We start from the raw sequence: 26307 nt of genomic DNA on the forward strand, positions 1-26307 counted from the left end.
ACCATCAAAGCGCGCCTGATACATCGTATTATTTTTCCCTGCTCCACACCCGCGCAGCGCACCCAACCTGAACTCGACGGTCTCAGTCTCGACCTTGCCCAGTTGACGACACACCACCACCGAACGTAGCCAACCCCAAACCGACAAGCCCCTTCCAAAGGACCCCGAGGCCGCAAAGGAGCACAGCCTCGTCTGGACTCCCAAAGATCGCCCGAGAGCCTTGTCTCCCTTGACCGAACGGCTACGGCGGACGTCACTCGTTTGGACCGATTTGTTGGGGGTTTTTATCGTTTATTTATTTTTTTCACTCGTTTCCCCGTCGCCGGTGTCATCGTGGTTCCCACGCGTTCCGACCCCACCGCCCGATGCCGTAGGCCCGGCCACATCCAGCAACGTCTGGCACCCGCGTGCAACCAACCATGGCGCACTCCTCGCCTTCACGGAGGAGCCACAGCAAGGACTACGTCAAGCAGAGTCCTGAGCGTGGGTTTGTCGCAGACTTTCTGTCGGAGAACCGCAATTCAGAGCTGAGCCATCGCGATGCCCTCGCCGCAGCCCAGCTCGAACACGAGCGCGTTCGCCTCGCTGCCCTCAGGGTGTACGAGGTCCACCAATTGCAGGAGGAGAAGCAGCGGCTGGAGGCCGAGCAGCGCAGGATAGCACAACTTCAGAAGGAGGAGGAGGAGCGATTGAAGGCCGAGGCTGCTGTCCGCGCCGAACAGGAGAGGCTCAGAGAGCTCAAGGCAAAGCAGATACCTCAGCTTCCTCCCGAGCCCGAACCCGAACCTCCCAAACCTGAAGCCGTACTGCCGAAGAAGCAAGAGCCCCAGGTCAATGGCACCACCAGCCAAGCAGTCAAGGCCGAGACTGCTGCTCCAGCACCGCAAAGGTTACAGCCGACACCCGTGGCAAACGCTTCGGCGCCAGCTCTTCAGACGGCAAAGACTTCTCTGGCAGCTCCTTTACCAACACTTGCGAAGGAACCTGCCGCAGCGCCAGCCCAAGCCAATGGGTTCCTGACGAAGCCCGTCGAGCCTCCAAAGCCCGCCGCGCAGCCCGCCGCTGCCGCGATACCCGCGAAATCGGCAGACGCCGATAGGTACGCCGAAATACACCAAGCTCTGAAGAAGCTGAGAAAGGACGTCGAGGCTCTATCGAAGCAGCCTGGCTCGCCGCTCAAAGGCAAGCTCGGCGACATGCGCCGACAAATCAGGAAATCCATTGGGCAATTGACCGCTGGTAAGGGAGCAAACGCCGTACCTGTAAGGATGCCGCTGCCTTTATCCCTGCCAAGACACTGACATCATTTTAGATGAACACAATCAACGTCACTCTGCGTGAATCACTCGCAAGTGTACAGTCGCCGCCGATAGACGTCAGTCTGTATGTTCTACGAAATCGAGAACCTGTCGAAGGAGCTGTCCACAATGGCGAACAGCTCCCGGCGCTGTTTATCTATCTTCTCAACATCCTCTCAAAGGCAATTATGGGACAGTTCGCCAACGAGGGTGGCGCGAATACCAAGTCTGCCGAGCCAGTCGGTATCGTCACGGCTCAAATCTTCTCCAACAAGGATTACCACTGGCGGGGCGTCTCCCTGATTGACATTCTGATCGCCAAGTTCCGTGTGGCTTGCCCAGTCTTGTTCGGTTCTAGGGGAAACGACAAGACGCAAGCGGGCCGCCAGGCTATCGGTTGGAAGAAAGAGGACGGCAATTGGATTCCTGAGCAGGCGCACAATGACAGGATGACGGGTCTCGGCGCCGGTTTCGCGGCTATTGCCCTGCGAGACTTCAGCAAGGCGTCCAAGACAAACCCGTACCCGCCGACGAACTACTGGAAGGCCATGGCGCAGATAGTCAACTCACCGCCGCAGCTCATCTCCAACACGCAGTACATCGTGCTCAAGTCCATGATCGACGGCCACCAGCAACGGTTTATCAACTTCTACGGAAACGCCGCCCTCGCTGCCCTGCGCTTGGCGCTCGTGGAGTTTCCTGGAAAGGCTCCCGCTGGAGCCACGGCAGCCCAGGCTCTGCAGGTGCTCGCAGACGTCATGAGGAGAGATTCCGGCTTGGACTTGTCGTAGTACGACTAAGGGGAACAGAAAACATAATCTTATACATAACCAATTCAAGGATGGCCGGTTTCTGATACCAGGAAAAGGGGCACATATACATTTAGGCGTTCTGGACAAAACACTCATACAGTCAAAATACGGCAAAGCGTTGACTCTCGACGGCGAGTCGTTTATCCATCATCAAGGGGCTGGCACAGCGAGAATGCCTTTGTGCGAGGAGACAAGCAGTTTGGTATGGCGTATCGTTCGTTTGATGCAACGATATACTTTATCCTTATTGAGGACCTCTCCAGCAGTAGACACTATTAGACCAAAAAAGAAAGACAATGACAAGCGCTCCGTATAAACTCCCTAGCCCTTCCTGTAAATGTATGTGGTGATTGCCCCCTCCTTTTCGTTCCTACACATTTCCACACAAGCCTCATGAACGATCATTTCGAGATCGCTATAGTATCAGTAACAGAACGAGCAGCAAAATGAGCACGAAGATGAGCACCGCAATGCAGCAGCTGCTCAACCGATCCTCGTTCCGGCGCATGACGTAGTTCAGCTTCTGCACGCCCGTCTGCAACCTGCCGCCGACGCGGTCCGCGACGCTGTCCACGACCTCGAGCATCTCGCGCTGCTCCTCGAGCTCGCGGCCCATGTCGTCGGCCTGCCGCCTCAGGTTCCCCACCGTCTGGAACACGCCGTCGAGGTGCGTGTCCTGCTGGCGCATCATCTCGAGCTGCTGCTGCTGCTCGAACTCGGCATACCCGTCGCCGCCGTCGCCGTCGGGTATCGCGAAGGAGCTCGGGTCCGGCAGGTCCGACGAGGCTCCCTTGCCCTTTGCGGCTGATGATGCGGCGGCGTCGCCGAGTTTCTTGGCCAGCTCGTCGCGCATGTCCTCCACCTCGCCGCCGACCTCCTGGACCAGCCTCTTGCGGCGGGTGACCTCGGAGGCGGAGAGGCCGAAGGAGGCCGGGTCCGACTCTACGGCCTTGACGGACTCGACCAGGTCGGCGAGGTCTTCGGCGAGTGACTCGAGGGCGGATTCGAGGTCGGAGCGGGCGGAGGCCAGTTCGGGGGACGTCGGGGACGTGGAGAGGGAGCGGATGCGGAGGTAGGAGGTGAATAGGGGCCGGGTGGAATCCAGCTGGGCGAGGACATCTCTGCGAGTTTATTGTTAGTTAGAGACCATCTCCTTTACTGGTTTCGATAGCTGGAAGGGAGGGATGCGCATACTGCTGGACCTGGAGGAAGGGATCCTCCTCGTTGGCGGAGGACATCATCCTGGCGACGAGGGTGTGGAAAGGCGCATCCGTGGACGCATTGGTTTGCGGGTGCAGTTGTAGTTGGAACAATCGATGCGCCGGTCAAGATTTGCGTCTATTTAGGGTGCCCAATCGATGGTGGCCGAATAGTAGTGTGCGCCGAATATGCGTTATGGGTGATCTGTAGTCAAATTACCTTTTAGGTAAACGCGGCTGGGATGACGTTTGCGCGTCTGTCTTGCGCTGCTGATTGCTGCGGACGGTGGTGGTAGTAAGCTTCCGGCTGGCCCCCCTTAGGTGTCCACTCGGTGTCGGGTACTTGGAGGTACTTCGCTGCAGTGACAAGCTGCTGCATCCGGGGATTCTTCGGCTGAAGAAGCTCAGATGTGGAGCAGTCTCACCGAGAATAACCACCAAAGTGACCCCTCCTTCACCGAGAAAAATTTCCCCATAGAGGGGTCCCTTTTCTTTTTATGTAAGTGGGATGTGTTTCCAGACGGATTCCCACTGTCACTCACTTCACGCACTCACTCACAACTCGGTCGCTCGCTTGGGCAGCGTCTCATATTTCGAGACATTCTACAGGCCGCAACAGTACCGCAACTCAGGAAAGGCATCGAGGGAGTCACAGCCATCCAAAAATGATCCCAGAAAAGCCCCTCCCGTGCTCAGATGAGTTCCCCTCGCCAGAGGCCTACGTCTCTGCCCTCCTCAAGTTCGTCACGGAGACGGACCTCTTCCAGATCCTCTGCGGCGGCGTCCACGTCCTCGACTTCTTCACAAACACGCCGGGCCTCTTCCACCAGGTCCTACCCCAGGAATGGCAGCCCTTCCTGCTCGCCTACGACACCATGCGCCTGCTCGACCTGCTCATGAGGGACGACCTGGACAACCTCCCCGCGATGGACCCGCCCCCGCCGGAGAGCTTCCTCGCCTACGTCCGCGACATCCGCCGCTTCTCCCTCGCGCGCGAGTTCAAGCCCTCGCAGTCCGAGACGAAGCCGCCGCCGAAGCTGTCCCGCTCCGTCGCCGTCGGCATGAAGCCCAAGAAGGTGCACGAGGTCGCCCACTTCGCGCGGTACGTGGACTCCCTCGCCGGCGCCATCGCGGAGCGCTGGGATAAGGAGACGACGCATTTTGTCGACTTTGGCAGCGGGCAGAACTACCTCGGCCGCACCCTGGCCCTGCCCCCTTACAACAGGCACGTCGTGGCCGTGGAGGGTCGCGAGCACAACATTGACGGCGCAAAGGGGCTGGACGTGTTGTCCGGGCTGGCGGGCAAGGAAGTCGTCATGCGGAACAAGAAGCTCTGGGCTCAGATGCAGGCCGACAAGTTCGGCACCGACAATGTTAAGAAGATCACGAAGCCGTCTACGGATGCGGTTGAGGACTTTGACTTTAGGCCCATCAAGGAGCTCGAACCGCAGTACAACCGCGCCATCGGAAAGGGCTCGGTGTCGTACGTGGTCGGCAGATTGGAGAGCGGCGACCTCACGGAAGTCATTGGGCGCATTGAGAAGGAGGTCCTCCCGGAGGAGGAGGACAAGGAGCTCAAGATGATGGCCGTCTCGATCCACTCGTGCGGCAACCTCTCGCACTATGGCATCCGCTCGCTCCTCATGAACCCGGCGATCCACTCCGTCGCCATCGTCGGCTGCTGCTACAACCTCCTCACAGAGAAACTCGGCCCGCCGACATTCAAGTACACCTACGCCCGCCCGTCGCTGCAAGCCCTCAACGGCCGCGTCGTCAGGGAATCCTCGCGCTTCGACCCCGAAGGCTTCCCCTTGAGCGAGAAGCTCTCGACCTACGACGGCGGGGTCCGCATGAACATCACCGCGCGGATGATGGCGTGCCAAGCACCCCAGAACTGGACGCGAGAGGAGAGCGACGACTTCTTCACCCGCCATCTCTTCCGCGCAATCCTCCAAAAGATCTTCCTCGACAAGGGCGTCATATCCAAAGTCTACCACCGCGATCCGGACGCCGACTCGGACGAGACCCCTGAGACGCCCTTCAACATGAGCACCAACCCCGTCATCATCGGCTCCCTGCGCAAGGCCTGCTATCGCTCGCTGGGCGACTACATCCGCGGGGCTGTCACCAAGCTCACCACAAACCGGGAGTACGGGCAGTACAGCGCCATCATCAAGGAGAAGATGTCCGACATGTCTGACCAGGAGATCAAGCGCTACGAGGACGAATACCTTTCCCGCAAGAAGGAGGTCGCCGCGGTGTGGAGTCTGATGGCATTCAGCGCGTGCGTGGTCGAGTCGCTCATTGTCACAGACCGCTGGTTGTTCCTCAAGGAGCACGCGGACGTTGTCCGGGACGCCTGGGTTGAGACGGTATTCGATTATGGGTTGAGCCCGCGAAATATGGTTGTCGTCGGTATCAAGAAATAAAGAGCGGGGAACTCTTGATCTTCACTGACTTGGCGTACGTTCTTCATATCGGCTGCAAGGTTCCCGTCATGGCTCCGCTTGGGCTTTGATGTCTTACCCTGGATCGGCAAATGGGCACGCGACAAGCGCGGTGCAAATTTGCACGACGGCGGCAACCATACCGACGGCGCCCGGACAGCTGGGTCCCGTGTATGCATTGTCATGAGTAGTCATCGGGACGGACTGCCTGTGCCGAGACGAACGGCATGTCCGTAAAGTCTCGGGTTGGTTGAGCTTGCATGCGCGGCGACGTCGTCCTCGCCCTCGTCGGCGTCTCGTGGCCTTGATCTGAACAGGACAGGGGTTGAACTTGCGCGTCGGTTACTGCGGTAAACGGACAAACCGTAGGGTTTGTTCTCCCTCGTCGTTGATGTCATGCATGAACCAGCATCGGTTGAGAAGGAGGGCTGCGATAGGTTGAAGATGCTTCCTCTCGATTACTGAGGATTACCTCGCCATAGAGTTGCACAGGGACGAGCAACAGAACCCCTCATTCCCTCCGCTTCGTCTTACCATCTGCAGGGAACGGCCGATTGGCGGGGTACAGGCCAAAAAGGCCAGCCTGGAAAAGGCATGTTGGCCGGTTAGACTAGTGGGCTAGAAGCGCAAATTCGTCAATTAGCTCTTGAGGCTAACAAAGTAGAGCTTGAGACGGCGACAGTCATAGCTTGAGATAACGCCCAACCGTCCGATTCCCTATCAGTGGATCTACGATCTGATCCGCAAAGATAACGTATGAGAGCACAGACGGGCGAATGGGACCCCATCGGAGATTTGAGGAAGCATGATGAAGAGAAGCAAAACTGTAATAGAAAGGTAGCCAGTCGCCGAAGGAACGTTTCAAGACCGAAAAAAAGCTCATGGTCAGGGCCGAGACCTCGGCGATGCTCCGGCCTCATGATGGATCACGGCACGCGGTGAGGGTGGCCCGTCTCCAGTCAAGTGGAGGTTCTCTCGTCTTCCTGTCAGCAGTGTCCGCAGCATCCCACGCCTGCGATGCAGACGAAGCCAAACTCGGCAATCAAACAGCAAACAATGAGGAGCTGAAAGCTTCATATGGTACCAGAGCTGTTGTCTTGGCCACCATCAGCCATGTTGAAGCGGCGACCAATGCGTACGTGATGTTTACCCTAAACGTGCGCGATGCTGTCATAAGGGCGCGTGGTGACGATGTGTGCCTGTCAATCCCTTCTCCTGCAGGTGAGACGACCGAGTATTTGGCTCGGCCTGGTCAAGTCTGTTAACTCCCGTTGGACGTCGGGGTGTCACAAGGCAAATCTCGGGTTCGTGGGTTGGCGTCGTCAACCCACGCTCGTTTGCGAGTCAGGTTCCCGAACCCCAGAGAGTGTTTGACCACGCCGCACGAATTCATCAAAAGGTTGTCAACGAGTGGACGGCTAGGTCAAGAAATGGGGGTTAAGGCGCGTCGACGAACCGCTTAGAAGCGGCCGTTGGAGGCAGCTGCGGACGATGCGAAAGTGTGTAGGGTCGCAGTGGAGGTGGTTGCTGAAGGGATCGGATCCCAGGATCCAATTCTCGATGGGGGTCCAGATGGAGGCCGGGTTGCGGGAGGAGAGTTGTCACTGACAGAGTGGGAAAGATGAGGGCCGAGAGGGGTGGGATCCCCTGTCCTGAGCGAGGGTTGCACCCTCTCTGAGAGTTATGGCGCCAACAACCTGATCAGAGGTGGCATTTTGCATCTCAAGCAGTCGTCCGGGAGTCGATATTAGGAAACCCGGACGACGCAGGTTGGCCACGACACCTTGCTGCTACGTCAAGAGTAGCGTTAGGTGAAGCAGGGGCAGAGTTGAGTCCACTGGAGAATCCATGCTCAACTCGACAGTTGTCCCATGGCGCCGATTTGGCGAGAAGCATTGCTATGAGCCAGCAGGACGGGGAGCGATGGGAAAGGGTTGGTTCAGACAAGGTTCAGGAACCGTTGCGATCGGCGGGGCCGGCTCTTTGGTGAAAAGATGGCTTGGTTGGTACTTGATGAATTGGAGAAGCGAAATTTTTCTTTTTCGTCGTGAACCACTGCAGACCCGACACGGCTGAACCTCTGGTCTGACGCAATGGCGTTGGAGGCGGGGAGCTGAGATGGCAGGTGAGTTTGGGGACGACGCCGGCAACTCAAAGCGAGTGAGGTGAGGTGAGGTGCACCTGGAAGCTCGGCGTTGGGGACCGGCTCCAGGCCGCCGAAGAGGGGTCCAAGTGCGGGGGTAAGCTCTCTCGGGGGCTGGGATACGTATCGGTGTCTGGGCGATGTCATCGCCAAACACCGTGCCGCAGGTCCTTCGATAGCTATTGTAATGAATAACCTGCTTGGAAATCCGACCGATCCAGCTTAGGACCCGAGAAAGGCGGGCATTCACTGGAGCTGGCGGTTGTCGTTATCCCACGTCGTTCATCGAGGTAGGTGGATGCGAGGCCGACGCCAGCCGCATCCAGGATCAGGCAATGAATGACGGCGGCGCCCGCGAGCACTGAGCAGTGTTGTTCCCGTGGTGTTGATGCCCAGTTGAGAGGTGAGAAGTGAGAGATGACAAGTGCGTAGCAATGCTGAGGTGAGGCACGTAGAGGCAGGTGAGGTGAGGTAAGGTGAAGGGGCTGAGGGTACTCCTGCCGGCGGCAGCTTCTGTCAGGTACGTTGCCTGGCTTACATCATGGTTCATGAGATGTCCAATCTGGAGGCCAGACTGGAAGGGGTTTTCTCCAGACAGTTGCTTCACTGATGCAGGCGCTCCCGTCATCACCTTACCGGACCTACATGCCTAGCTAGTCAGCGACCCATTGTCTCGGTGGCGTCGGTGATTCAGACCAGGTCTGGAGATGATGCTTTAGCGCGCTCTCTCTGTGTCTCTCTCTGTGCGAATAAGCTGAAAAGAGACTGGCCACTGCGAAGCTCGTAAAGCAGGCCGCACAGCCAAAGAAACCCCCACGTTCCCGTCTCACTAGTCTGCTGCAAGCCGCCCGGAACGGCCTTCGACTGAACCCTTTCTTGCGTCTGGCCTTTCCGTCCTCTGCTTTCCAGGTTTCCGATCATTCACTTTAGCTCTGAGGTGAGCTTGTTGATGCCTTCCTTCCCTTGGCTGGACGGAGAGGTCAGTCGGCCACGGTCAAGGCGTCAGGATGACGGGATTCGACTAGCACGCGCCTCCGTCTCATCATCATCTTCGTGGGGAATCACGCCTTTCTACTTTTGGTTTGCAGATTAGATGCCCAGGCTATGGCACCAGAACGCAACGCAATACTACGCACTCCACGTACACGTGTATTCAACTCGGCATCACGTTCACCTCTACGGAGGATCGGACGGTGGAGAAAACAGAGAGCGGCTCAACTTCAATTGCCATCGCCCACTTACACGAAGCCGGGCATTGGTGCGTGCCTGACTCAAGCGCCCGCTGGAGTTGCCGTCTCTTACATCCTCACGACCGAGGACAGACACTGATTCGGATATCTCCAGCGCGGCCGAGGAGCCTTCTTGGATCCAGAACACACTTGCCGCAACCAGATAACGTCGTGAAACCACCAAAGGGGATCCCTTCCCCCTCCCATCGTGGTGCTCCAGGCATCGCTCTCGCTTCCCCCTTGGTGCGTGGGATAGGTGCGTGTGCGTGTGTGCGCGCTGACGAGACACACACCATCAAAGATGCAATCATGGGCTGGATCCCTCCCATCCCCAATGCTTTTTGCCCTTTGCCTTCTCTCCTCGATCCCCTGCTTGACCCCGCCATGCCATGCTGCCCACCTTCATGCAGCCGGAGGAACCAGTCTGCCTGGGTTCAGCATTGGCAGAGTGAACAATAATTGCGGGTGCACATAGCACGCATACACATCAATGATCAACGACGAGGTAAGCTTTTGTGACAGGCTCCGTCATGGAGAATGATAATCCAATGCGGCTTCGCGCAAATACAGTATGACAGCCATGGCCATCCTGAGTTTGGTACGGACTCGGCCAACAGCGTCTTGACCGAGGTGGTCCTGCGTGATGCATTCGGACGGAAAAAGCAAGCATCCCACATCGCTGAGTCTTTGGGAAGGAAAGAAAAAAAAAAAAAGAGGAAAAATCTCCATCTCGGCGCAAACCACTCAAGCGGAGTCGAGGGTCCTCAGAGGGGCCTGCGCTGTTACCCGCTCTTGCTGCTGTACGTGTTAGGGCCCCGGCCAACACAACTACCGCGTAGATACCTGATGCTTGTTCAACTCCTTCACGTTATCTGCAACCCAAGCAAAGTCCCAAGGCAAGCAAGCAAGCCCACGTTTTTTCTCCGTCACTAGCTGTTTTTCCCTGGCCCTTTCGCGCTTTTTCTATTTTCTCCTTGGGGTGGGCTTTTGCTTGGCCGGCCCCGGTAAGTGAGGTGTGCCCGTGCTTTAGCGTCCTATTATCGACGGCCGCCGCACGCCGCACGCCGCAGCGCCCTCCTCTCCGCACCATTACCTTTGAAGCTGCCTCGCCTTGCCTTACCTGGAGGTGCCTTGCCTACCTTACCTACCTCACATAGTAGGTACCTCACCTAGGACCTCTTAGCTTGCAACTCCGGGGTCCTTATGAACCTAATTCCTCTTTCCCCCTTCCCTCCTTCATAACCTTTCCCGTCCCTTCCTCTTGTTCCTCTTTCCTGGCTCTTTTACTTGATATCCTCCTCCCGATTCCACGACGTCTTCCGTTCATACCTTGGGTTCCACGTCGGACATAAAGAACTTGTATACAACCAGAGATAACACAAGAGACGACGGTTTCCCTGTCAGCAACGGCTACCCAAACCCTCACTCGCTGAGACTTTTGAGTCTCACCAAGAGCACCGGCCAGCCTTATGAGAGCCTGATCCGAACCCGGCAGAGAGGCCCCTCTGATATCCTCCCGCACGCGCAACTGCCAACGTCTGTGCCCTACTGCGCATCGACATCGGACTCTTTTTTTTTTCTTGGACCACCACCCACAGATTCATAGATAAAGGGTTTCGAAAGTCAGCGAGGAGGAAGTAAAAAGGTTTTCTTCTTGGCTTCAAGAGCCAGAAGTTTGCGCGCCAGGGACATCATGAACGCCCAGGTCTCGTTTCTCGTAAGTAGACACACTCACACCAGCCCATGCTGCGCGCTCTGGATAGAGTCACCAAAAAGGCGGGGCTGGCTCTTGCACCTTCATGTCCACCCCACCACTGCGACGCTACCTACCTACGAGCTGCATCCGTACCCTTTCCGGACCAAGAACAATACATGACATAACGTCTTGCTGGGCCCATTGTTGAGGTCTTTGGACTAACACCGATTACGATCTAGGACGGCACCTACACTCTGATTCACATTCCTCTCGATCTGTACTCAACCTTGCTGCAGCCCATTCTCCGCGTCCTCCTGCCACAGACCCAGACCCTTAAGGCGTCAAAAGGAGAGCCTGAACATGAATTAGAAGGCCTCAATGCCGAAAGCCAGCATGGCTTCCTCAACATCAGCGTCACTCCCATGGAGTGCTCCATCGTCTGCCACAGCTCTTGGGCCAAGAATGTCTTTGAGCCTGCCATCAAGGACCTGCCCAAGGACCTCGCCAAGTCCGTCTCAATATCCAAAGACACCTACCTCGTCCTTTCCGTCATCAGCGCAGGCATGGACGCTGCCGGGCGCGTCATGGAGCTGACTTCGCCTCTGGCCCTCGCCGGAATCCCGATTTTCTTCATTACCACCTACTACTCCGACTTCATCCTGGTGCCGACCAAGGACAAGAAGACTGTCGTCCAGGCTCTCCTGGCGCGCGGTTTCGAGCTGGCCGAGAACGAATCCAACTTCGTCAGCCCTGCAGCATCTGTTCACTCCCGCGGCGGTAGCCAGAACGGCCCTCCGCTGACCCCACCGCCCTCGACCATCGCCGAGCTCCAGGTGCGCACCTTCGATTTGCTCAAGAAGCGTAGCGTCGCCCCTTACGTCGAAGACGACCTGCTCCTGGTCCAATGCTCTGGCCGAGAGACATCGCAACTTGGAGGCGAGTTCTCGCATACCCAGCGTCCGCCCCTGAGTAGGCAGGTGACGGGCAACGGCCATCGCCAGACTTGGCTAGACAACATCGACACGAAGCTGTACACCGCCATGATCTCGGCGCTGGCGGCGCGGCCGCGCTTCATATCCATCACCCTCGCACAGGAGGATCCGCCCTCACTGCTGCTGGACAGGTCTCTCCTCGGTCTTTTTGGTGATTCACTCGTAGGAGACACCAAGTCGAACCTCACTCCCATCTTCCTGGATCTCGAGAGCCTTCCGTTGGAAGCCACCGGCATCGTTTGCGGAGTTGCCGGTACACTTGTGCAGGACATGCGCACCGGAGACAGCGCAGGACTGTCATATCTATCTACCGCTCGAGCCGGTGCCGTCATTCTTTCGTGTGAACAGTCGATTCACGCTCTTGAGATTCTTGAACCGAAACTGTTCAAGGCCTGATATGGTTGAGCATATGAACACAGCCCGGGGAACAGCCTGCATTGGTAAGGTTTTGCCAAAATATTGTTGGGCGGATCGTAAGAAAACAAAAGATAGGGGGAACCAAAAAATGTTACGACACTTTCGGAGTGGGATTTACGATGTTGGATGACTGTACTAGCATGGACTGGCGGCGGTTGGCAATCTGATTTTGAAAATTTCCTTCGACATGTTGGCGTTCGCGGAGAACGGCGGCTCTCTGATGTTAGATACCAACTCTATGTATGTCTTGCGAGAATAGCTGGTGTCGGTCCGGATTGAATTTGAGATGCTTCGATCTCGTTTGTCTTTGATCCCATCTCGGGCCTCGGTGTGGTTTGTTCATGGTCTAAATGCTGTTGTTGCGAGAGCATAACTCGCTGATGTCTATCCAATATCCATCCTTTCTACTTGCCGCCCTTCTTCTTCCCTGCCTCTTCGACCCAGCCCGCCTTCACAAACGCATCCCTCGCCGAGCTGTTAATCAACGCGAACCGCCGCGGGCCGAGCTTCTGCCCGCCGTACCACCTCGTCACGACGACCATGACGTCCCACAGGTCCATCAGCTGCATGAGATGCAACAGCCGCCCGCCCGCCGCCGTCTCCCCGTCGTCGTCGCAGTCCTGGAAGCTCGTCCCGTTCGGGCCCCGGATCCGCCACGCCGTCATGTTGTGCGTCGCCGTCCGCGCCTTCTTGTCCGTCGCCAGCAGGTGCTTCACGTACCCCGCCGCCTGCTCAGGGTTCGTTACTGGCGCCGCCCGCGCAACGAAGACGGACTTGAGCTCCACGAAGGGGTCCGAGATCACCCACGGCGGCTCTTCCGCGAGGTACGCCGGCACAGATGACTCCTCATACGCTGCTGCTGCTGCTGAGGAGGACACGTCTGCTGCTTCTGGGGACGGGCTGCGCGCCGCGGCCTCGGCTTCTGCGCTGGCCTCGGCCCACCGCTGGTACTCCTCTATCGCGTCGAAGAGGCAGACGGCGCCGGGCTGGTAGACGGTGGCGATGGCGTCGCGGAAGAGGGCGAGGTCGCGGGCGGCGGCACCGCGGGGCGCGCCCTCGCCGGCGCTGTGGGTGCCGAGGACCTGTGGTGGGACCGAGGGGTACGAGTCTGTGAGGCGGAGGGTGAGGGATGACGCCGAGGGCAGGGCGAGGATGTAGTCTGGCGGGGTGGCGGGGGAGAGGGTGCCGTCTCCGTAGATTGAGTTTATGACTTCGATTTCGTCCTTGAGGTCGTCCGACATTTTGGGGGTTGGTGTTGGTTGTGAGGGAGCCGGCCGACGGCACAGGGTATGGGTTGTGGTATAGGTGCGATGAGTGGTGAGTGAGAACCCAGAGTTGACTGTGACGTCTGAAACTTGAAGTTGGGGTTTTCTCGACTGTGCTGGAGAGAACTTCAGATGTGTCCGCCGTGGAATCAATCTCAACAAATGTCGAGTTGAGCAATGCGGTGGGCTCATATGGCACTTGGGTAATATTGGATGGGGTTATGAAGGTGATAGTGAGAACTTGCTCCGATGGACCGGCCGGTCAACCGCTGTGCGGGAGTGTGGGTCGGAGGGTCCGTGCGCTAGTTTGCTACTCCGAAGGTTCCCTACAACAACCAACCACACCTGTGATCTTGCAAAGAGGCAGGTGACCTCATCCACATTGAGAATTATAAGTGACCAAGCAATATCCGATAATCATGACTCGGTTCATTGTAAATATTCAAGTACAGCAAAGGCCTAGGCTTGATGGCTCTTGCTGGCCTACCTTGACGCTCTCCGCCAAGAGAATCGGATCAACGCCGGTCTTGGTGAGATGGGAGTGGCTGATATGCCTGGTGTCGATGACACCGGCAGATATTGCGTGCTCGTCGTGATATCGCACTCGTCACCATCATCGTAGAGCATGAAAATCAAAGTTAGGATCATATACAGATGTGATATACTAGCCGAGACTACGAAAAGAGGAACCACCATGCAGGATGCCATCGCCCCAGACTCATCTATTGGACCCCAGACATACCCTACAGCGCGACGCGGGAGACTTTGACAAAACAGGATATTACCCAGCGCCTTGCAGCGCTTACTCGTCAACAACAGAGGCAAATTTGTCCAACATTTGCTGCTGGATCTCCTCGTACTGCGCAAAAGGTTAGCTAAGGATGCATGGGTGTGTTCCGTATAACATTGACTCACCTTCTTAGTAATGACCTCCTCGCCGTCGGTGGGAACCTCGAACTTGAGTTGACGCAGCTTGGACTGCAGGTCGGAGGTGGCCTCACGAACCTTGGCCCAGCTCTGTCCCTGGGCAATGGCCTTCTGCGCCTCATCGTGGAAACCGACCATCAACTTCATCATCCACTCAGTCTTCCACAGAGGGCAGAACTGGTCGTAGTCTGAGTAACCGTTCTGCTGCAAAAAGTCTTCCTTCAGGAGAGCGGCGATATCCAGAGTGATCTTGTCGGGGTCAGACAGCGCACTCTTTCCGACCAGCTGCACGACCTGGTCAAGCTCCTCGGAGTCGGACAAGAGCTGCTTGATGCGGTCACGCAAGCGGGGGAACTCGGGATACTCCTTCTCGTACCACTTGTCGAGGACCATGGTGTACTTGGAGTAACTGAGCGAGGTGTTGATGGAGGGGAAATGCTTGCGCTGGGCGAGCTTCTTGTCAAGACCCCAGAAAACTTGTACGATACCGAGGGTGGATGTCGTGACGGGATCGGAGAAATCACCACCAGGGGGACTGACGGCACCGACAATGCTGACACTGCCATTGCGCTCAGGGGAACCGAGAGACTTAACACGGCCGGCACGCTCGTAGAAACTGGCGAGCTTGGCACCGAGGTAAGCAGGGAAACCTTGATCAGCAGGCATCTCTCCCAAACGACCGGAAATTTCACGAAGAGCCTCGGCCCATCGGGAAGAGGAGTCAGCCATCATGGCGACGTTCAGACCCTGATCACGGAAGTACTCAGCGACGGTGATACCAGTGTAAATGGACGCCTCACGAGCAGCGACAGGCATGTTGGAGGTGTTGGCGATAAGGGTGGTGCGCTTCATGATGGGCTCCTTGCGGCCGTCGACCTCAATCGTGAGCTCGGGGAAATCCTTCAAGACTTCAGCCATCTCGTTACCGCGCTCACCGCATCCAACGTAGACGATGACATCGCTGTTGGAGAACTTGGACACAGACTGACTAATGACAGTCTTGCCGCAACCGAAAGCACCAGGAATGGCAACGGTACCACCCTGGACACCGGGGAACAGAGCGTCCAGCACTCTCTGACCGACGACGAAGGGCTCGTTTGCCTGAAGCTTCTCGGTGGTCGGACGGGGAACTCGCACAGGCCACGACTGCATCATGGGGTAGTCGGTCTTCTTGCCGTCGAACTCGACCTCGAGGAGGTTCTCCTCAACAGTGTAACTGCCCTTGCTGGCGATCTTGGTAATGGTACCGCGAGCGCGGGGAGGGAACAGGATTCTGTGGGTGGAAATGAAGGAGTTCTCGTTGACGGTACCCCAAACGTCACCACCAGAGATGTGGTCGCCAACCTTCAGGGAGGGAACGAATTCCCACTTCTTCGTACGGTCGAGGGCGGGAACAGCGATGCCGCGAGGGATGTAAATGGTCTTGGACATTTCGCTAATCTTCTCGAGGGGTCTCTGAATACCGTCGTAGATACCGTTGAGCAGACCGGGGCCAAGCTCGACGGACAGAGGCTTTCCGGTGCGAACGACGGGGTCACCGACAGTGACACCGGCTGCGATTTGTCAGTAGATTGTACTTTGAGCTGTCGTGCGCCATATACCCACCAGTCTCCTCGTAGACCTGAATTGTGCATTGGTCGCCATTGATACGAATGACTTCACCGACCAGGTTATCGTGACCGACTCTGACCTGCGCATTGTCAGACATTCATTCCCAGCATCCATTCGAGCGATGCGACCTACCAACTCGTACATGGCAACACCAATCATGTCCTCGGCGACAATGACGGGTCTAGGATATGGTTAGTCGTCGAGCGCGGTAGATCGGGGGAAGGGGGCGAATCGGGGGAGCTTCGATCGTACCCAGAGACCGAGAAGATCTTGCCTGCAAGAGGAGGTCAGTTCAAGCTGTCATCGATAATTGGAAATGACCGTGGTTACTGACCGGTGTGAGACTCATCGTCCTTGCTGTCTTTCTTCTGCTTCTGGGGTGTTGGTCAGCTTCTGCGATCGAGGTCGGGCCGGTGGGGCAGGCATATGCCGCATCACCATAACAAGAGACGACGGATTCGGGGGTGCTTACAGGAGGCATGGTGGACGTCTGGACGCGAGCAGGGCTCGGCTCGTGGATTATCGTCACAGGAAGAAGGTCGGTCGATGCGGGGAGAGCGTCCGGGGTTGAAGGGGTGGGAGGGTTGGATGGCGTTTGACGAGGTGTTGTTGGAGGAGATGATGGTAGAGGTTGAGCAGAAGCTATTGCCAGAGCTTCGACGTCCACTTGGCTGCTTCGGTGCGGCTGCGGCTCCCGTGCATGTCTAGCCGGGGCACTCCAGCTGGCAATGGGATTGGTGCGGCCAGCCCACGCCTCACGTAGTGCATGCGAGAGTGGACCCGATGATGTATGACCGGGGCCCGTGCCTGCTGTGTCAGTGTTAAGGCCGCCGCCTCCTGTCGCTGAAGGACCGCCAGCGCCTGTAGCGTCCTCGTCCAACAAGTCCACATCCAGATCCAGCTCGCCTGGGACCTGCAAGTAGGTTCCTGAGCCGCCAGTGCCAGCGGCCGTCACCGAAGCAGCTGGAGGAATGTAAGGTGACACCGGCGAAGACGACAAACCATCGTCGTCTTGTTGCTTGCCCCGGGCCAGTAACTCGACCAGAGACGGCCGAGCCCGCAGCCTCGGGCGGAATCCGACCTGCATTCACTTTGATTTCAGGGTTCAAAAAGTTGTGATGTTTTCTTGTTTCCCTTTCTGTGGATGGCGATGTCGCTTGTTGTGTCTCTGGTTTGAGTTGAAAGCAATGAGCGCGACGGGAGTCCCAAAGAGTGTAATTGACACCAGACGACGGCCTCTGTCCAGGGAGCCAGTCGACAATTACACCGCAGCAACCCAGCGATCCGCCAAGCGAAAGCCTGCACCTCAGGTTGCGGTCAAGGTCAGGCTTGCGAAAGCTGCACTGCCACGAAATGCTCCCCAAACACACCCGTTCTCCGCACCGTTGACCCTGAGACCGGCTTTTCAACGACCACCCGCCATTTCACAGGTGTGGCTTGTCAAACATCACTGTGATAAGCAACACCTCGTCGCAAGTCCCATTGGTCATTGGCGCCAAAAGACGGCAGAACACAGATTACTAGGTACAGTCATAAACAGTTACTACTATTCAAATCTAACTACGTGGGTAAAACAGGCTGTTCTTCGAAACGTTTCTCATAACTGGCCGTGTCTGACAGACAACTACGAGAAACAGCAAACCAGCCAAACGCATAAACGCTGGTTGTTTCATTCCCCTCCAAAAGCACGAAATACTTGCGTTCGTACATTCATTAATATCGTCATTATGCCATCATCCAACAGTTCATCATCGTCAATGACTGTTAGATTGCCATCCAGACATACGCCGATATAAGCTCCCTTAGCAGAGCTTCATTACCCTGGCAAGTCTTGTCGACTTGTAACCAATAGCAGCTTCTGGGCTGCCCTTATTTGATGGCCCCTTCATCACCTCCCCCTCTTGCGTGTGTTGTCCACTCGTTGTCTATGTTCGGCGGAATAACCTGTCCGCTCTTCTGGCCGTTTTGCGCAATCCGGTCCAGTTGGTACTTTTATCTATACTTTTGAATGTGATCCATGCGACGTGCTCGGATATGTACGGTGCTGAATTTCTTCATGTACGATGCAAATGCATCCGCTTGGGTGTGAGGGCCTGCTGTTCGTTTGCCTAGTCTTTCGCAGATCAGGCTGTGGTCTCCCGGAAATCGATCAGCTGTTCCTCTTCGTCTTGCTGCTGTCGCGGCGGGGACAAGCTCTTTTCCCATTCGTCCATGAGGTTGTTGGCGGTACGCTTGAGGTTGCCAGGTGAGAGTTTGTTCACTACGGTGGGCAGAAGCTCCCCGAGCTGGGTAGGCGACAAGAGAGCCGACTCGGGGCGGGAATCAGACCGGGCCGAAGTGTCAACGGTGATGGGCATCTTCTTCTTGCTGTGGACGGATGTCTTAGTACAGTGGGGGGATGAGGCCGTTGGTGAGTTGCTTACAGTGGAGTCACATTCTCATCGTTGTTCTCAGACATGGACGCCAGTCCCTCCGCGCCGCCGACGGTCGAGCCGCTCCAGCGAGCGGACTTGGCCGAAGAAACCACGGGCGAATCCCAATTCGACCAGTCATCGTCAAAAGAGTCAAAGGTCAACGGCGTCCACGAGAAGTGCTTTGCTTTGGTCGTAGACTTCGTTGCCGGCTTCGGGTTCGGACGTTCCTGCAACGGCTTGGAAGACTTGCTTGGGGTGTCGATCGGCGAGTCAAAAGCGGAGCTCAATGGGACTCTGGGGCGAGAGTTGAGGGCCCTGATCGTGTCCTGGTCGCCGAACGAGCCGACTCTTTTCCCCGTGGGGTCGGTCGAGCCAGGACGGGAAATGCCATGAATCGGCTCGTCGCCAACGGTGGCTTGTCGGATGTCCTCCACGAAGCTCCAGAGTCCTACCCTGAAGTCTTGGGCCATCTGCTTCACTCCAGGTGTAGCGGTATTGTAAGTGCGCGGCTGCCAGGAAGCCCTCTTAGGAAGAGCAGGATGGGTAGGGGTCATGACCGGGGAACGAAGCTCCATGGACTTGACACTGGAGGTGTCTTCGTGCACCGCGAAGCCTTCCGGTTTCGTCGGCGAAAGTAATGACAGAGTCCGCGTGTGCCCGCCACGAAGGACTCTTCGTCTGTATTCTCGGGGGCCCGTCTGTCCCTGCAAGTCCCTCAGAAGCGCCTTCCTTCTATCCAGCTCGACACTTCGTCTGGAAGCTGCCTCATCATCGTCTAATAGCGACGGCTCAAATTGGGGCGCTAATGGGCGCTGTGGCAGATCCCTCTTCCTCCGGGCTGACTGGGCAGTCCAGTCATGCTTCAATTTCGCCAATTCAGCTTCCGCACGCGCCAACTCCTCGCGAATCTCCAATACTCGTCGTTCTTGCGCTGCTATCGCAATGATGAAGTCATTGGGGTCTGACGGTGAGGTGACCGCCGACACGTCGGCGGGCGTGGGAGGGTACGATGCGGTTGTAACTGACGCTGGCCTTGAAGGGTCGCTGGTCGGCGGAGCGATTGGCAGTGTAAGCGATAATCGATTGGTGTTTCGAGAGGCACTGGAATTCGAACGCGCCGCGCGGTTAAGGCGGTCTTGTGTCGAGGGGGTTGGGGGAGGCGGTGTTATGGCCCCTGGTGCTTCCTCCATCTCTCCTATCAGAGTCTCGACGTGCATCTCTGACGGCTTGAATTGGGTAGGTCTCGGGGGCAGTGAGGGTTGCGGTGTAAAAGCCGTCGTGGTAGTGGCCGGGGAATCCGCCGGCGGGCGCTCGACCACAGAAGAGGAACGACAGCGAATCTCGTGGGTGCTCTGCATCTCAGCACGAGCAGAACGATTGCGTGATGCCTCCCGGAAGAATTGAGCGTTGGCGATGTTGTATGACCGGCGGCGCTTAAGCAAAGAATGGGAGGGAGAGGCGTTACTGGCCTTCCGGTTGTGCCTTTGTCTCCAGGCGGTGGAGTGAGCGGAATTCGTTCTTCTGGCGACGACAGCCTTGTATGTGTTTAGGTGTTTTTGGTGGTCATTCAAGAGAGTGCGAGAAACAGTAGCGACGAAGCAGATTTGTAGTAGGAAAATGGCTGTCATGGAGAGGGTGGAAAGAGGGTCATTATTGACAGGCCGTGTTTGTTGTTGCAGTGCAGCCAGCCAAAAGCAAGCGAGAAACGCCCCAGCAGATAGCAGCGATTAGCAGGAACCGGAGCAAGAGACCGGGTTGGGGGGTCTGGTCTCTTCTGGGTCTGGGACTTGCAATGGGTCTTCTCGATGGGGACGGGGGGCTTTCGGGGGTGTGTGGCCCAGGTTCAGGAACCAGACCTCGTCGAGTCCTCTCTGGGTCTGGTCGGGGGGTGATTGAATGAGGTTGCAGGCGCAATGGATGCCACGATTGGACAGCGAGATTGGCTGAGCTGGCGTGGCGGACGAGGGTATTTTCTGCTCAGATAGGGGGCGGTAGGGTAGTTCAAGCTCGTCAACCAGTGGGTGCGGCCGCTGTGGAATCTTTTATCTCGCCTGTTTGCCGTACCTTGGGGGGCTCGAATGACGGATTCGGGCACAGATTCCCAGTTCGAGGAACGACAAGGACTGGAAATGGAGAAGGGAACTGTGGTGTTGCTGTAAAGATTGTGACGGACAGGAGAGGACGAGATGAGAGAAGGAATTGCGACTGGGAGAGGCGAGTCGGGGCCCTTGGATTGCCAGTGGATGATGGTGACTCCGAGGCGTCAATGCTGTTATCTTTTCTTTTTTTTTGTGGATTGGACAGTTCACAGTGTGGACTGAACCGGTCTGGATTGGATTGATTGATGCTTGTCTGCTTTGCTTGTGTTGTTGACAGTACGCGGTAAAAGGCCTAGGATCGGTCCGGCAGTGAGTCCTTGGTGGTGCGTCCGAACTTTGATGTTGGTATCCGTAGTCGACGTGGTCGTCCTGGGGTTCATGCAGGGGTAGCCAAGGAGACCGATGGCAGGACCCAGAGTATGAGGTAAGGTATGAGCAAGGAACGACGAGGTAAGAGAAAGGGCAAAGGCCGTGAGTTCGGACGAGAATTGACGAGCGAAAGGTGCAAAGGTGCAGGCGGGATGGGATGGACGGCAACGGTCGTCTGTATGTCTGAGTAAGGTGTAATAAAGTGTCGAGACCGACAGCGCCGGTAGCAGCAGCAACGGGAGGCGGGGAGCCAATGACGAGGAGGCGGGATCGATGATGGACGCAAGATTCTGCGACAATTCGAAACCAGGTGGGAAAGAAGGAAAGATGGGTGTGGTTGGTTGACAATGGGATTGGGCAGCAAAAAGGGAAGAAGGAGAATTGGATCAGATCGAGGTAGGCCAGATGCAGATGCAGATGTCGAACGACGAGTGAGAGTGAGAGAGTGAATGGACGAAATGCGGTCTTGCTGTGTATCTGTACGGATGTCGCAGAAGACGTGCAGCAGCTAGTCAGTCATTTGACTCTTTTTTTTTTGTGTTGGCTACGGGCCTGGTTGTTGGGATGGGAACCGGAGCATGTGGTCTGACCTGGGCTGTTGATGACGGACATCTGGTGGTTTGGCAGTGCGGTTCGCATTGCTTTTTGCCTATTGCACTCGCATTATTTACATCCATAGACCCTGCTGGACGAACACCACCCCCCTCTTTTTGTTTTCACAGCTTAAAGCCGCATGAGACACCAGTCATGGGCAATGGCAGGCTACCTGGCCATGGCGGCTTGTTGTCAAAATCCAGCCCAGATCTCATTGGCACATGTTTCCTGTTGTTTTGGCGTCCGCCTTGTCCGATCAACAAGACGAAACGAACGAACCATTGTCCACGGAAACCGGTGGCCCACACCCTCAATGGAAGTCGAGACTCGAGAGTCATAAAGACCAAGTCCATGACCACCAGATTCAAGTCGTGCATTTGCATCGGCGCCGATCCGCCGGGCTAAGAGAGTTGGACGTTGCTCAGGGGCTTGCTGCAGCGTGCAACCATTGTCCGTGGGCAGCCTGTAAGAAACACTGCGGCTCCTGCTGCAAGGAGTCAGAAACAGTCAGAAACAGTCAGGAACCGATGGGCGCCCCGGCAACAGGCGTGCGACGTGCAGCCGGTCCTGACGGCGCCATGATGGTGCTGGACGGGGAAGTCTTGGTAAGATGGCCCGAGGCACTTTTCTTTCTCCTTCCGAGTCGTACGTAGGCGCACAGTCTGGAGGGTTTGCTGACAGTTTGCTAGCAGTCGTTAGTAGCTTCTTCACCAGTTCTTAGCAGCGCCAACTAAGATGCTAGCTTGGCCAGCACTGCCTGGTCGCGAATCCAGGGCCCGCAAGGGTACGCAGGAAACAGCTGGGATGACCCGTGGCCTGCGTGGAGAGCCCCCAATTTCACAATTTCCCAGAAATTAGTGTCCAATCAGAGTTGCAGTCTGTTTCCCCAAATCCCATCGGGCCCCACGTGATTGCCTGTCATGGCTGCAACATTCTTCCCATCTCACGCGCTGCTTCTGGCTTCTGCCCATTCCAGAACGTCTGCCGCACCTGCTCTGGCTGAAGCTGTGCATGGCTTTTTGTGCACGCATAAATCCAGCGGACGATCGGATGCACAGTCGCACCACACAGAGCACCTGCAATTGCGATTGCAATTGAATTCGAGCCCGGCCGGTGGAGGCCCTCCACTGGACCCAAAGGTACTTACGGCGCGTACCACCGAGACGCGTGACGGACGCGACTTCTTCATCCGACAGTGCATGAAGCTCTCACGAGGCACAGCATCTGACCTAAGCTGGAAGCGGCCACCCAAACCGGAAATCGCCATTCGATCATTCACCTGAGGCAATCAGCTTCACTCTCGCGGGCTGTCACCGGGAAAAGCTCGCCGTGGTTGCCTACTCTTGTAACGTGGGTTGGCTGGTGGTTAATTTTCTCATACCAAGGTCTTCTTCTCATCAGACATCGTCTGCGTTACATCGGTTCATCTTTACAATGGTCAACCTGTCACGATGCCGTTTCCTTTCCTTCTTATTTGCGACCTTTTAGAACAGGCTCATAGACAATGCAAATCCGATCCTGCCAAGGTCAACGAACGCGTGACCAATTGGTTCAAGCAACACCGCCATCGGATCGACGACTCAGGAAACAGTGCCTCCGCTCTATTTTCTACGCTCCTACCGGAGAAGCGTACTGATCGTGTATACGGCATTCAGGCCGACACGCTATGTGGCATCGTCGGACGGGTGCTGATCCTCGGCCAGTCGCGTGTGAAAGAGATGAAGCGATTCAAAGAGCCCGGCCTAGGGCTGGATCTGGCTGATTGTATCGAGAACATTTTCAAAGAAACAGTATGTTATCGGATGTCCCTATTGAGCTACCCGGCTTTGGATGATGCGTGTGTCTGAGAACCTGTCCATTCTAACATCCACACAGCCGAGCCCATGCTACAACGCTGCGAATCCTATTGCTGTTGAGGAGATCGACACAACTCTCAATAGCCTCGCCGCCAGGTGCAGATTCAGTTCTCCTGCAGTTCAGGCATCGCAGCTCCGACCGAGCAGCGCGCGCGACCGAGATGAGCTTCTTTCCAGCTTGTACCTTCGCCTGAACGCCAGGGAAGCCAAGTGGCTGACTCGTCTCATCCTCAAAAACTACCAGCCTGTCGTATTCGACCCCAGACACGTCTATTACTGCTACGATCCGTTGCTCCCTATGATTCTAAGAGTCCAAGATGACTTCTCCGCGGCTTTGTCTCTTCGTCAAAAGTTGAGGAACGACCCTTATCTCCGCGACGAGACAGGACGAAAAAGATGCGAGAATTTGTTGAAGCATCTGACGCCTGTTCTGGGTGTCAAGGTAGGGAGACAATCGTGGCTGAAGGGACGCAGCATCAAACACTGCATGAAAATCGGCCATGGCCAGATGAGTTGTGAAAAGAAGGTTGATGGGGAATATTGCCAGATCCACATAGATCTGAGCAAGGGATACAAGTGTATTCAGATCTTTTCCAAGAGCGGCAAAGACAGCACATCAGATCGCGCAGCATTGCATGGGTACGTTGATGATCTCCTCGCCGCGTTTACGTGGGCTAATGGCAACAGGGCAATTCGCGATTCCCTCAACATCGGAAAGCTCGACAGCAAGTTTTCAAAGGGATGCATCCTAGAGGGCGAACTAGTCGTCTACAGTGATAAAGTATGCCTATATAATCCGTCAAATCTCCACCAACTTACACTGCATAGGAACAAAAGATTCTTCCATTTCATAAGATACGAAAATATGTGTCTCGGTCTGGCAGCTTTCTGCATACAGAGGCCGACTCACAGTAAGCACTCCACTTCCCACACAGAACTTGTAGTCTGACTGGCATAGGCGATATCACTACGAGCACTTGATGATCGTCTACTATGACGTCCTTCTCGTTGACGAAGAATCACTGCTTGGAGTCCGGCATAGCGAGCGGTTCAAGCGTCTGACTGACTTGGTCACCTGCCGAGAGGGATTCGCCGAGCTGGTAGAACGCCAAGTTATTTCCTTCAGCCAGCCCATGGCTGCATCCCACTTGAGAAAGGCATTCGCCAAGTCTATAACAGCACGAGATGAAGGCTTGGTCTTGAAGCCCGACGACCCCTACTTCGACTTCAGCGAAAATCGTCGCCCATTTTCCGGTTGCCCCATCAAGCTAAAGAAGGAGTACATCAGCAGCTTTGGTGATGTGGGCGACTTTGCTGTGGTGGCAGCTCGTTACGACCCGGACAAAGCCAAATGCTACGGCATCCCGAATCTCAAGTGGACACACTTCTACCTTGGTTGTCTCGACAACAAAGAAGATGTTCAGAGGTTTCAGGCCAGACCAAGATTCACAGTGGTTCACCAGGTAGAGCTGAACGAGACCATGCTCAAGACGGTGATAACCTATGGCAGGCCTATGCCTGTGGCCTTCGACGACAATGATGCGCTGATCTTGGATATTGCTCCAGGCATTGCACAACAAAAGATGCCAAGTGTGGTCTTCACGGAGCCTTTGGTGTTCGACGTCCGTTGTTTCTCGTTTGATAAGGAGGGAAACACTGGCTTCTGGCAGCCGAGGTTTCCTCAGGTATCCAAGGTTCACTTTGACACATCCTTCATCGACACCATCTCTTTTTCAGAGCTACAGAAGGTGGCCGAGGACGCTACAACCACACCGCCAATGGAGGACAGCCAGGAGATGCTTGGCTGGATCGCTGCGCTGGAAGGAGCAGACCCACGCGGTATTCCTGTCGACGCTATCAGCCAGTCGACGACTGCCTCTCTCACGACACCTTCCCGCACGTCCTCCGTTCAACCATCAACTTCGCCAGCTCCTCGCGCGGAAAGTCCACTGATCAATCGCCGATCCCTTCCAGCCTTGCTTGAGGCGGCAGAGCCTGCTCTCGTCACTCCACCGACGTCTTCTGCTCCTGAAAGCATTGCAGGCAAGACTACCAAGCCAGCTGCCCACATTGTCATTGCCGAGACGTCGTCCAAAGCCAACAAGCGGGCACAAGAAAACAATCACCCTGTTGCCCGCGAGAACAAGCGACCGAGGGTTTGTTCAGACCCTTGCTTGGCCAAGCAAAAACCTGCTCTTCAGCAAAGTCGCCTGCCACTCGGAGAACTGAGTGCCAACCGGACCGCTCCCTCACCTCGGGCTTCTCAACAAGCGGCATTCCCAAAGCCCGTTGAAGCAGCTGCGATGCCTCCGAACCCGACGCCGCCCTCGTCCGGCGGTGCCCAAGCCCCGGCCGCGGAGAATGCAGCCCCTCAGGCACCTGGCTCGAACAATCAAACCGAAATGCCGCCTCCACCCCAGCCATCTCCTACCACCAAGGCATGCGAATATGCAGGCAGCCACTGTCTCCTCGCAGAAAAGCGCATCGCCCTCCTGTCTCCCTGTATCGCCCACCAGCCGTGGGTCACCGAAAACCTGCTTCCGTCCCACGGCATCCACGAATGGACCACAGATCTCAAATATTGGAGCAGCATCCCGGCGTGCTCACAGTCCAAGAAGAACCGCACCCGCAAGATCTGCTTCGTCGAGCATAATCGCAAGGAAGCCACCAGAGAATTCATGAAACGGGCGGAGGAGAGCCCGCAATACTTTCCCAGCGGGAAGCGCGAGTGGGTTGAGGTGTACGATTGGCGCTTATTGGAGGATGTTACTGCACTGGAGAGAGTGCTCAGGGGATCAAAGGCGCTGTCTGATCAACCCCCTGATCCGAAGCGCAAGTGGTTCGTCGGACTGGTCTAGGCCTTCTTCTAGCATAGCATAGCGAAGGAGTTTTTCTGTATGAGTACATGAGTAGTCACGGCATACATCACGCATCGTACA

The 26307-nt window shown here is 56.3% G+C and overlaps 8 protein-coding genes across 8 annotated transcripts; 4 read left to right on the forward strand and 4 right to left on the reverse strand.

Moving 5' to 3' along the window:
• Positions 1-419: 419 nt before the first annotated feature.
• On the forward strand, positions 420-2089 carry GLE1 (Nucleoporin GLE1; the record flags this gene model as incomplete). The annotated part of the gene is made up of 2 exons (XM_032028803.1): positions 420-1262; positions 1313-2089. The coding sequence occupies 2 exons, from the start codon at positions 420-422 to the stop codon at positions 2087-2089; spliced, it is 1620 nt and encodes a 539-aa protein (XP_031891525.1).
• A 436-nt stretch (positions 2090-2525) lies between these two features.
• On the reverse strand, positions 2526-3351 carry Stx6 (Syntaxin-6; the record flags this gene model as incomplete). The annotated part of the gene is made up of 2 exons (XM_032028802.1): positions 2526-3231; positions 3305-3351. 2 exons carry the CDS (start codon positions 3349-3351, stop codon positions 2526-2528), a joined length of 753 nt encoding a protein of 250 aa, XP_031891526.1.
• Positions 3352-3974: 623 nt separating this feature from the next.
• METTL25 (Methyltransferase-like protein 25) lies at positions 3975-5738 on the forward strand (the record flags this gene model as incomplete). The annotated part of the gene is made up of 1 exon (XM_032028801.1): positions 3975-5738. The coding sequence occupies one exon, from the start codon at positions 3975-3977 to the stop codon at positions 5736-5738; it is 1764 nt and encodes a 587-aa protein (XP_031891531.1).
• A 5083-nt stretch (positions 5739-10821) lies between these two features.
• On the forward strand, positions 10822-12212 carry CGGC5_v003365 (uncharacterized protein; the record flags this gene model as incomplete). Its single annotated transcript, XM_032028800.1, has 2 exons — positions 10822-10845; positions 11064-12212. 2 exons carry the CDS (start codon positions 10822-10824, stop codon positions 12210-12212), a joined length of 1173 nt encoding a protein of 390 aa, XP_031891532.1.
• Positions 12213-12637: 425 nt separating this feature from the next.
• Positions 12638-13474, reverse strand: CGGC5_v003366 (Protein IMPACT-like protein; the record flags this gene model as incomplete). The annotated part of the gene is made up of 1 exon (XM_032028799.1): positions 12638-13474. The coding sequence occupies one exon, from the start codon at positions 13472-13474 to the stop codon at positions 12638-12640; it is 837 nt and encodes a 278-aa protein (XP_031891529.1).
• An 826-nt stretch (positions 13475-14300) lies between these two features.
• On the reverse strand, positions 14301-17123 carry vma-1 (V-type proton ATPase catalytic subunit A; the record flags this gene model as incomplete). Its single annotated transcript, XM_032028798.1, has 7 exons — positions 14301-14357; positions 14414-15978; positions 16031-16115; positions 16169-16217; positions 16289-16310; positions 16371-16410; positions 16509-17123. The coding sequence occupies 7 exons, from the start codon at positions 17121-17123 to the stop codon at positions 14301-14303; spliced, it is 2433 nt and encodes an 810-aa protein (XP_031891530.1).
• A 1036-nt stretch (positions 17124-18159) lies between these two features.
• CGGC5_v003368 (uncharacterized protein) lies at positions 18160-19667 on the reverse strand (the record flags this gene model as incomplete). Its single annotated transcript, XM_032028796.1, has 2 exons — positions 18160-18403; positions 18460-19667. 2 exons carry the CDS (start codon positions 19665-19667, stop codon positions 18160-18162), a joined length of 1452 nt encoding a protein of 483 aa, XP_031891271.1.
• Positions 19668-22963: 3296 nt separating this feature from the next.
• Positions 22964-26226, forward strand: LIG4 (DNA ligase 4; the record flags this gene model as incomplete). Its single annotated transcript, XM_032028795.1, has 5 exons — positions 22964-23302; positions 23388-24007; positions 24056-24149; positions 24197-24279; positions 24327-26226. The coding sequence occupies 5 exons, from the start codon at positions 22964-22966 to the stop codon at positions 26224-26226; spliced, it is 3036 nt and encodes a 1011-aa protein (XP_031891270.1).
• Between the last annotated feature and the right edge of the window lie 81 nt (positions 26227-26307).

The sequence above is a fragment of the Colletotrichum fructicola genome (assembly GCF_000319635.2).
Source record: "Colletotrichum fructicola Nara gc5 chromosome Unknown KSG_Nara_v1_contig02, whole genome shotgun sequence".
Taxonomy (NCBI): Eukaryota; Fungi; Ascomycota; class Sordariomycetes; order Glomerellales; family Glomerellaceae; genus Colletotrichum; species Colletotrichum fructicola.